Consider the following 10,173-nt stretch of genomic DNA (forward strand, 5'->3'; position numbering starts at 1 on the left):
GATAAGGGAGGGACAGAGATATAGAAATATCAATTGAGCGTCTGCCCCCTGGTGGTCAGTGCATGTCATAGTGACCATTTGGTCGGACAGCCCTAATAGTTGCTTAGGCTTTTATATATATAGATGTTAAAAAAAAAAGTTAGGCCCTAACCAGTTTGGCTCAGTGGATAGAGCGTCGGCCTGTGGACTGAAGGGTCCCAGGTTCAATTCCAGTCAAGGGCATGTACCTTGGTTGCGGGCACATCCCCAATAGGGGGTGTGCAGGAGGCAGCTGATCGATGTTTCTCTCTCATCGATGTTTCTAACTCTCTATCCCTCTTCCTTTCTCTCTGTAAATAAATCAATAAAATATATATTTTTTAAAAAAGTTAGTGTGTCCAAAGACAGGGTTCTGTTCATGTGTTTCGAGGAGGCCCAACCCTCTCTAGTGATGGGAAAGTTGGCCAAGAGTAAGATTATGTGAAAATAGAATAAGAACATCCAGCCTCGCTCCTGGGCTGCCCTTCCACCCGTCCATGGAGACAGCCCCTGGGCCCTGAGAGTTGGGAGGAGTTGGCCCTCTGGGCTGTGGCACGGTGCCTCCCACCTGGCCCCTCTCCCTCCCTGGCTGCCCTGCAGCCACAGACACTCAAGTTACCAAGGACCTGACCTTCAGGGGAAAGCAATAGAGACTCTCTTTTCAAAAGATTTCTTTCTTTTTTTTAAATATTTTATTGATTTTTTACAGAGAGGAAGGGAGAGGGACAGAGAGTTAGAAAGATCAATGAGAGAGAAACATCGATCAGCTGCCTCCTGCACACTCCCTACTGGGGATGTGCCCTCAACCAAGGTACATGCCCTTGACCGGAATTGAACCTGGGACCCTTGGGTCCACAGGCCAACGCTCTATCCACTGAGCCAAACCGGTCAGGGTAAAAAGATTTATTTCTTGAAGTAATAAATATTTTATTGGGATGTGAGGTGCAAAATAAATAAATAGAAATAAAGAAACCAAACCTTCTATGGTGGACAGAATTTACCTGAGAGCTAGTCTAGTGGGGGTGGGGCTTTGTTTGAGTATACGGTTATCCTCGATAGCTGTCTTTTGCTTTTCAGACCATGCTGAGGATATCCTGAGAGCTATGGATGCATAATGGGTCTGTTGCTTTAGGACCTGATGACCCTCAATGATGTGGCTGGGGACTTCAGGGAAGAAGGGGCACTACTTAGAGAATCCTCTTCAGGGATACGACCCAGCGCCGTTAGAAGAATGGGCTCTCAAAGGGTAAGGATGCTACTCTTCTTTATTTACTCTTAATATGTTTTTATTGATTTTTATTTTATTTTTTAAAAATATATTTTATTGATTTTTTACAGAGAGGAAGGGAGAGAGATAGAGAGTTAGAAACATCGATGAGAGAGAAACATCGATCAGCTGCCTCCTGCACATCTCCTACTGGGGATGTGCCCACAACCCAGGTACATGCCCTTGACCGGAATCGAACCCGGGACCTTTCAGTCCGCAGGCCGACGCTCTATCCAACTGAGCCAAACCCAGCCGGGCAGGATGCTACTCTCCTTTAGATTTAAGCCCTATATTTTAAAAGGGCCGAGGTCTAAATGGCCTCTAGGGATGCTGGCCTCTTAGAGCTCCAGTTCCCTTTGAGAATAACTGTTGCCTTCCTGGCAGAGAAAGGAAGACTTCCATTTTTATGGCACTTTATGGTTTGCAGATGTCTTTGGTATTTATTATCTTGTTAATATCTCACCATAATCTTTCGATGCATGTATTATCTTCCACCTTTTCCAGCTCAGGACACTGGGACTCAAAGGCAAGTGCCAGAGGTGAGAGTACAAATCAGGTCTTTGTGGAAAATGGGGAATATGTACATACAAGTAATATATACTCGTTGAAGAAAAAAAACATGCAAAATGAAAACAAAAGTTATCCATTCCACCACTAAAAAGTTACGATGCCTCCATATATAAAATTAAAAGCATAATACACATACATACTTATACAATTAAAAAAACAAGTACATATAGAATTAGAAAATGATATAAAAACAAAAGAAAAAATTGGGCCCTAACCGGTTTGGCTCAGTGGATAGAGCGTCGGCCTGCGGACTGAAAGGTCCCAGGTTCGATTCCGGTCAAGGGCATGTACCTTGGTTGCAGGCACATCCCCAGTAGGGGGTGTGCAGGAGGCAGCTGATCGATGTTTCTCTCCCATCGATGTTTCTTTTTCTTTTCTTTTTTTTTAAATATTTTTTATTGATATTTTACAGAGAGGAAAGGAGAGGGATAGAGAGTTAGAAACATCGATGAGAGAGAACCATCAATTCAGCTGCCTCCTGCACACCTCCTACTGGGGATGTGCCTGCAATAAGGTACGTGCCCTTGCCCGGAATCGAACCTGGGACCTTTCAGTCCGCAGGCCAACGCTCTATCCACTGAGCCAAACCGGTCAGGGCCCCATCGATGTTTCTAACTCTCTGTCCCTCTCCCTTCCTCTCTGTAAAAAATCAATAAAATATATTTTTTAAAAAACGAAAAAATTGGGATCATACTGTATATTCAGTTGTACATCCTATTTTCTTTTTTTTTAAATATATTTTTATTGATTTCAGAGAGGGAGGTTGAGGGAGAGGGAGGTAGAAACATCAATGATGAGACAGAATCATTGATCGGCTGTGTCCTGCACGCCCCACACTGGGGATTGGGCCCACAACCCAGGCATGTGCCCTGACCAGGAATTGAACCGTGACCTCATGGTTCATAGGTCAACACTCAATCACTGAGCCATGCCAGCTGGGCCATTCTACTTTCTTATACATCATATTATGAATATATTTTGACAACAATATCTTCCTCTATACCACTTAAAATAACCATTTAGTATTCTGTCATGTGAGTACAATAATTTGAATTAGATTGAACTATATATTTGACCATTTTTTACTTATAAAATGGCAGTTTCGAAAGGTTGGGGGAGGGTGGGTGGGTGGGTGGTAAGTGATTAAAGAGCTTGTATGCATATATGCATAACCCATGGACACAGGGATGGTGAAGGCCTGGGGTGGGGGACAGAGGTGGGCTAGACAGGGTCAATGGGGGAAAAAGAAGAGGGACATATGTAATTCTTTCAACAATAAAGATTTTAAAAAAATATTTAATTAAAAAAAAAAGAGCCTCGCCTGTGTGGCTCAGTGGTTGAGCATCAACCCAGGAACCAAGAGGTAATAGGTTTGCCCTGGCTGGTTTGGCTCAGTGGATAGAGCGTCGGCCTGGGGACTTAAGTGTCCCAGGTTCGATTCCGGTCAAGGGCATGAACCTTGGTTATGGGCACATACCCAGTAGGAGATGTGCAGGAGGCAGCTGATCGATGTTTCTCTCTCATCGATGTTTCTAACTCTCTATCCCTCTCCCTTCCTCTCTGTAAAAAATCAATAAAATATATTAAAAAAAAAAAAAGAGGTAGTAGGTTTGATTCCCGATGATCACGGGTTGTGGACTCAATCCCTGTTAGGTCTGATTCAGTAATTAAATGTATACCCCCTCACCTGGGAATTGACCTTTATTTTTATTTATTTATTATTTTTTAATTTTTTATTTTCATTGATTTCAGAGAGGAAGGGGGAGGGAGAGAGAGATAGAAACATCAATAATGAGAGGAAATCATCAATTGGCTACCTCCTGCACACTCCCTCCTGGGGGTTGAGCCCGCAACCCAGGCATTTCAGGTACATTTCTCTGACTGGAATCGAACCCTGGACCTTCAGTCCGCAGGCCGACGCTCCATCTACTGAGTCAAATCAGCTAGGGCTGGGAATTGACCTTTAGACCATTTTACCACCGACATTCCCCTTCGCTTAGATCACATTCCACTTGCTAAGACCATTATCCTTCCCCTCTGGACCTGCCCAGGGAATTCTCCGCCTGGAAAAAGCCCACCTAGACTCTGGGTCCTAGAGTCCTTTAAAATCTCTGACTCCCTGTCCCTAGGGGCTGGCACCATTTTGGGGCCCAGCCCACCTGGTTTTCCAGAGGACCTCATAAGTTCATTCTTTATTCCTTTTGGCTCTTGCGCTCCTCCTTGGAGACTCCAACGATCCCCAGTGGGGGCCGTGCAGGAGGCAGCTGGTGGATGATGTTTCTCTCTCATCGGTGTTTCCGTCTCTCAATCGCTCTCCCTTCATCTCTCTAAAAATCAATAAAGCTGAAACCGGTTTGGCTCAGTGGATAGAGCGTCGGCCTGCGGACTGAAAGGTCCCAGGTTCGATTCCGGTCAAGGGCATGTACCTGGGTTGCAGGCACATCCCCAGTAGGAGATGTGCAGGAGGCAGCTGATCGATGTTTCTAGCTCTCTATCCCTCTCCCTTCCTCTCTGTAAAAAAATCAATAAAATATATTAAAAAAAAAAAGAGCAGGCCACAGTTTGTTTCTAAAAAAATAAATAAATAAAATAAAAATCAATAAAAACGTATTTTAAAAAAATAAATGGCAGTTTCATATGGCTCAAATATGCCTTTCGTATGCCTTTGTTGTGGGACATTTAATTGATTTATGTCATTTCCAGATTCTCACCAGTATAGTGATAAACAACTCTTAGATAATTGTCTTTTTTTTTCTGTCTTCTTTATTGAAGTATAATTAGTTAATTAATAGCTAATATGTCTTTTGCACAACTGTTATTTTTTCATTTTCTTACAATTCCCAGAATTAGAATTGCTGGGTCCAAAAATAGGTACATTTCTCGGGTATTTGATATATTTTTTTAATATATTTTATTGATTTTTTTACAGAGAGGAAGGGAGAGGGATAGAGAGTTAGAAACATCGATGAGAGAGAAACATCGATCAGCTGCCTCCTGCATACCCCCTACTGGGGACGTGCCCGCAACCAACGTACATGCCCTTGACTGGAATCAAACCTGGGACCCTTCAGTCCGCAGGCTGACGCTCTATCCACTGAGCCAAACTGGTTAGGGCAGGTTTTTGATATTTTTGCCAAATGCCTTCTATAAAGATTAAATCAATTTATTTATTCCATTTCTTTATAGTCTACCATCATGGTAGATATTATATATATATTTTTTAAATATATTTTATTGATTTTTTACAGAGAGGAAGGGAGAGAGATAGAGAGTTAGAAACATCGATGAGAGAGAAACATCGATCAGCTGCCTCCTGCACACCTCCTACTGGGGATGTGCCCGCAACCCAGGTACATGCCCTTGACCGGAATCGAACCTGGGACCTTTCAGTCCGCAGGCCGACGCTCTATCCACTGAGCCAAACCGGTTTCGGCGGTAGATATTATATTTTAACAGTGTGGGTTAATTAATAGTGATAGCTAACATTTATTGAGGACTTACCACTTAATCCTTACAACTCTATAAAGTAGACCTTATCTTTATCCCTAATTTATAGATAAAGACATCGGCACAGAGTTGAAGTAACTTTCCTGAGGTTGCACAGCTAGTAAGAGACAGGGTTTGGATTCAAACTCGGGCAGTATGACTCTTGAGTTTGCACTCTTCACCTCTACACTTATTGCCTAAGTGTATCATTGTTTTAATTTTTTAAAATATGTTTTTTAAATTGGTTTTAGAGAGAGGAAGGGAGAGGGACACACAGATAGCAACATCGATGAGAGAGAAACACCCTCAATTGGCTGCCTCCTGCACATCCCCCACTGGGGATCGAGCCCAAAACCTGGGGATGTGCCCTGACTGGGAATCCAACCAGTGACCTCTTGTTTCATGGGTCGATGCTCAACCACTGAGCCACAGAGGCCGGACAATCGTTTTAATTTAAATTTCTTTGGTTAATAGTAAGTGTAAGATTTTCCATATATTTATAGGCTACTTTTCTTTCTTTTGTGAATTGCCTATGTTCATTATTTTTTTTTCTTTCTTTTTTTTTTTTTTAAATATATATTTTATTGATTTTTTTACAGAGAGGAAGGGAGAGGGATAGAGAGTTAGAAACATTGATGAGAGAGAAACATCGATCAGCTGCCTCCTGCACACCCCCTACTGGGGATGTGCCCGCAACCGAGGTACATGCCCTTTGACGGGAATCGAACCCGGGACCCCTGAGTCCACAGGCCAATGCTCTATCCACTGAGCCAAATCAGTCAGGGCTATTTTTTTTTCTTACAGGTGTTTGTCTTTTTCTCATAGCTGTATCTATTGCTGTCCTTCTGGGGAAAATTTAAAGGCCAATATTATAGTTAACTTCCTTGATTCTCTCTAAGGGTGAGATCATGGTGGCTTTGTTTCTGATAAAATGATCTTTCCACAAGGGTTTAGCCTTGTGCCTTCAGAGATGAGTTATTGTACTTACCCTAGAGTTTCAATGACCTATGTCTGATTTTTTAAAAAAAATTTTATTGTTGAAAGTATTACATATGTCCCCTTTTATCCTCCATCTATCCCCACCAGTCCCCTCACCCCCCACTCCAGGCCCTCACCACCCCACTGTCTGCATCCATGGGTTATGCATATATGCATACACAGTCTTTGGTTGATTACCTTCCACCCACACATCCTCCCCCGCCTTCCCTCTGAGATTCTGCTGTTTTTTTGTTTTGTTTTTTTAATGGGAGGAAAAGGGCTTTTCTTCAGCCTCTTGGGGAGATCACCCTCTTTTATCACTTTACCGTGGCTGCCCTTTTAATGAGACAAAACACACATGAGCGTTTCTCTGGATGTCCCCTTTTACCTAGGGAAGGAGGAGGGCTTACATTTTGGCCAACCTTGTGTGATTGGCTCAGATCAACATCCTCTGTTCATCTTCCTGTATAGGATTTCTAGACCAAGTGTCATCTCCCACCTGGAACAGAAAGACGAGCCATGGCTCCTACCGCTCCAACATTTTGAGGCAAGGGAGATCCTAAAGGAAAGTCACACAGGTGAGATGTGAGTGTTCCTTGGTGGGAGAAGAATGTGAAATGCTGCCCTGGAGTTTTGTTCTTCCCCTCGGAAGTTTAAATGTGAGTTCTTGGGCAGTCACGAATTGACCAAATAAAGTCTCTTTTAAAGTAAGCATGTCACTTTCGTTTCCACTGTGACATCTTTGAAAGGAGGTGCCTAATTTTGACAACATGTGGCTTACTCTTGAAGGATGTAAAGGTCATCTCAAGATTTATCTGGTCATCCTATATAATAAAGAGGTAATATGCAAATTGGCCATTACTCCAACACACATGATGGCCAGCAGGGAGGACAGTTGGGAGTGACCAGGCTGTCAAGGGAGGGCAGTTAGGGGTGACTGGGCCAGCAGGGGAGGGAAGTTGGGGGCAGCCAGGCCTGCAGGGGAAGACAGTTAGGGGCAACCAGACCAGCAGGGGAGGGCAGTTGGGGGCAATTGGGCTGGCAAGGGAGCAGTTAGGCATCAATCAGGCTGGCAGGGGAGTGGTTAGGGGGTGATCAGGCAGGCGGGCAGATGAGCAGTTGGGAGCCAGCAGTCCACTGGGATCGGGTCTAAACGGGCAGTTGGACATCCCTCAAGGGGTCCCAGATTGCAAAGGGTGCAGGCTGGACTGAGGGACACCACCCCACCCCACCCCCCCGGCCTCGCACGAATTTTGTGCAGCAGGCCTCTAGTCTTAAAATAAAAACAGTTTAGGAATTCATGTTTTCTGTGAGCTCAATGAACATCAATAAACTTTTCACAGAGTGAAAACCAAAGTAGTCAAATTAAGTATAGTCTGTTGCAAAAACACTAATTTTAAGCTTTCTTGCTGCCTTCTGATGTACGTTCCTGACAACTTTATTCTTAGTCACTTCTGTTAATTTTTCAGACTTGGAGAATCAGCTGGAAAAACTCCATCAGGATGTTTCTGAAACAGCAGGACAAAGCAGAACATCCTCAGAAGGGGCCAATAAAGATGTTTATCAGACTCCTAGCTGGGGAGGAAGCTGGGAGAGGGGCCTTGAATTAGAACCTGGAACCCTCCCAGGGGAGGGCCATCGGGACAAGGATTTAAACAAGCTCCTGGAGGGATACACAGGAAAGAAGCCTGTGTGTGCAGAATGTGGGAAAACCTTTAACCAGAGCTCCTATCTCATTAGACACCTAAGAACCCACACCGGCGAGAGGCCTTATAAATGCACCGAGTGTGGGAAAGGCTTCAAGCAGAGTTCAGACCTCGTCACCCATCGCAGAACACACACAGGAGAGAAACCCTACCAGTGCAGCGGGTGTGAGAAAAAATTCGGCGACAGCTCCACACTCATCAAACATCAGAGGACCCACACGGGCGAGAGGCCCTATGAGTGCCCAGAGTGTGGGAAGACTTTTGGGCGGAAGCCACACCTCATCATGCACCAAAGAACCCACACCGGAGAGAAGCCCTACACGTGCCTCAAATGTCACAAAAGCTTCAGCCGAAGCTCCAATTTCATCACCCACCAGAGGACGCACACAGGAGTGAAGCCTTACCGGTGTGATGGCTGCGGGGAGAGTTTCAGCCAGAGCTCAGATCTGATCAAGCACCAGCGAACCCACACGGGGGAGCGGCCCTTTAAATGCCCCGAGTGCGGGAAGGGCTTCACGGACAGTTCCCATTTCGTCGCGCACATGAGCACGCACTCGGGAGAGAGGCCATTTAGCTGCCCCTCCTGCCCCAAGAGCTTCAGCCAGAGCTCACATCTGGTCACGCACCAGAGGACCCACACCGGCGAGCGGCCCTTTAAGTGCGACAGCTGTGGCAAAGGGTTCGCCGACAGCTCTGCCCTCGTTAAGCACCAGCGGATCCACACGGGAGAGAGACCCTACAGGTGTGGCGAGTGCGGGAAGAGCTTCAATCAGAGCTCCCACTTCGTGACCCATCAGCGGATCCACTTAGGAGAGAGACCGTATCCGTGCCCCGAGTGTGGCAAAACCTTCAATCAGCGTTCCCACTTCCTGACACACCAGAGGACGCACACAGGAGAAAAACCTTTCCACTGTAGTAAATGTGACAAGAGCTTCCGTCAGAAAGCACACCTTTTATGCCATCAAAACACTCATTTGATTTAATAGGAAATAATCTTTAGTGGTTTTGCTGCTCCCTTCCAAAAAAATAGTTTTTAAAAAATATATTTCTATTCACTTCAGAGAGAAAGGGAGAGGAAGAGAGAGAGAGAGAGAGAGAGAGAGAGAGAGAGAGAAACATCAATGATGAAAGAATCATTGATCGGCTGCCTCCTGCACGCCCCCCACTGGGGATCGAGCCTGCAACCCAGGCATGCGCCCTTGACCGGAATTGAACCTGGGACCCTTCAGTCCCAGGCAGACGCTCTATCCATTGAGCCAAACCGGCCAGGGCCAAATTTTAATCTTTAAGTACCCCAATAGAGAAAACAATCTTCAAGTACCCCAACTAGGAACCTGGGCACCAGTGGTTTAAGCTGGGCCCTAATCTGTTCCCTCTCTTTCTTTCTTTTTTTTTTTCATGTTTTAATGGTAAGGATAAACCTATAGGCTCCAAACAATGATTGAACACAAAAGGCATTCCTTCAGTGTTTTTGATGGATTCTTAGGGAAATATAAATTGAATAGTTGATGCCTGGTTACTATAAGAGAAGTGAAATAAATGTGACCTAAAGGTCTCCTGTAAGCAGTGCTTGGCACAAAATAGGCTCCTACTAACGAAATGGTCACGTTAGCATTAAAATGATGAATACTTGAGATCTTATATGAAGCCCTCAATATTGTGCCTGCCCCTTAAAAGACACTCCATGCCAAGCTGGCTGCTTATATCAGCCTTATTACACAGTAAGGCATTTATTAGGGCAGCCCTGCGAGCTGAGGACTTGCAAGCAATTAGGTTGGTATTAGATTTGGGGTGTGAGCGCCCAGACTTCATAAAACAGAAAACACTGTCCCAAGCCAGTGCTGCGCAGGCATTAGTCACCAGATGTCTCATTGCCATGACGAGGCAGAATTAGTCTTAGAGGATGTTTGCGGTCTTGTGACTAAGAGGCAGAAAGAATTTCTGAAGCTTTCGGTACAGCAGCAGTGCCTGAGGTGCTCCCATTGGCGGTTTGCTGCCATCCGAGGCACAGAAAGATCCAGGGACAAGCCAGCCAGAGGGACCTGGAAGAGAACTGTCACGTTGTGGAAACAAGATTCCTGAGACAACTGGGCAACGCTACAGGGAACCTTCCCGGCATCCAGCTGCAGGAAACGGCTCCTGTTTTCA

General features: G+C 45.1%; 1 protein-coding gene across 1 annotated transcript; it reads left to right on the forward strand.

The window, feature by feature from the left end:
* Nucleotides 1–1,007: 1,007 nt before the first annotated feature.
* On the forward strand, nucleotides 1,008–9,132 carry ZNF774 (zinc finger protein 774). Its single transcript, XM_081114734.1, has 3 exons — nucleotides 1,008–1,264; nucleotides 6,791–6,897; nucleotides 7,789–9,132. The coding sequence occupies exons 1-3, from the start codon at nucleotides 1,167–1,169 to the stop codon at nucleotides 9,006–9,008; spliced, it is 1,425 nt and encodes a 474-aa protein (XP_080970860.1). The 5' UTR covers nucleotides 1,008–1,166; the 3' UTR covers nucleotides 9,009–9,132.
* The last annotated feature ends 1,041 nt before the right edge of the window (nucleotides 9,133–10,173 follow it).

Source organism: Myotis nattereri (assembly GCF_964212035.1).
Source record: "Myotis nattereri genome assembly, chromosome: 21".
In the NCBI taxonomy this organism is placed as follows: domain Eukaryota; kingdom Metazoa; phylum Chordata; class Mammalia; order Chiroptera; family Vespertilionidae; genus Myotis; species Myotis nattereri.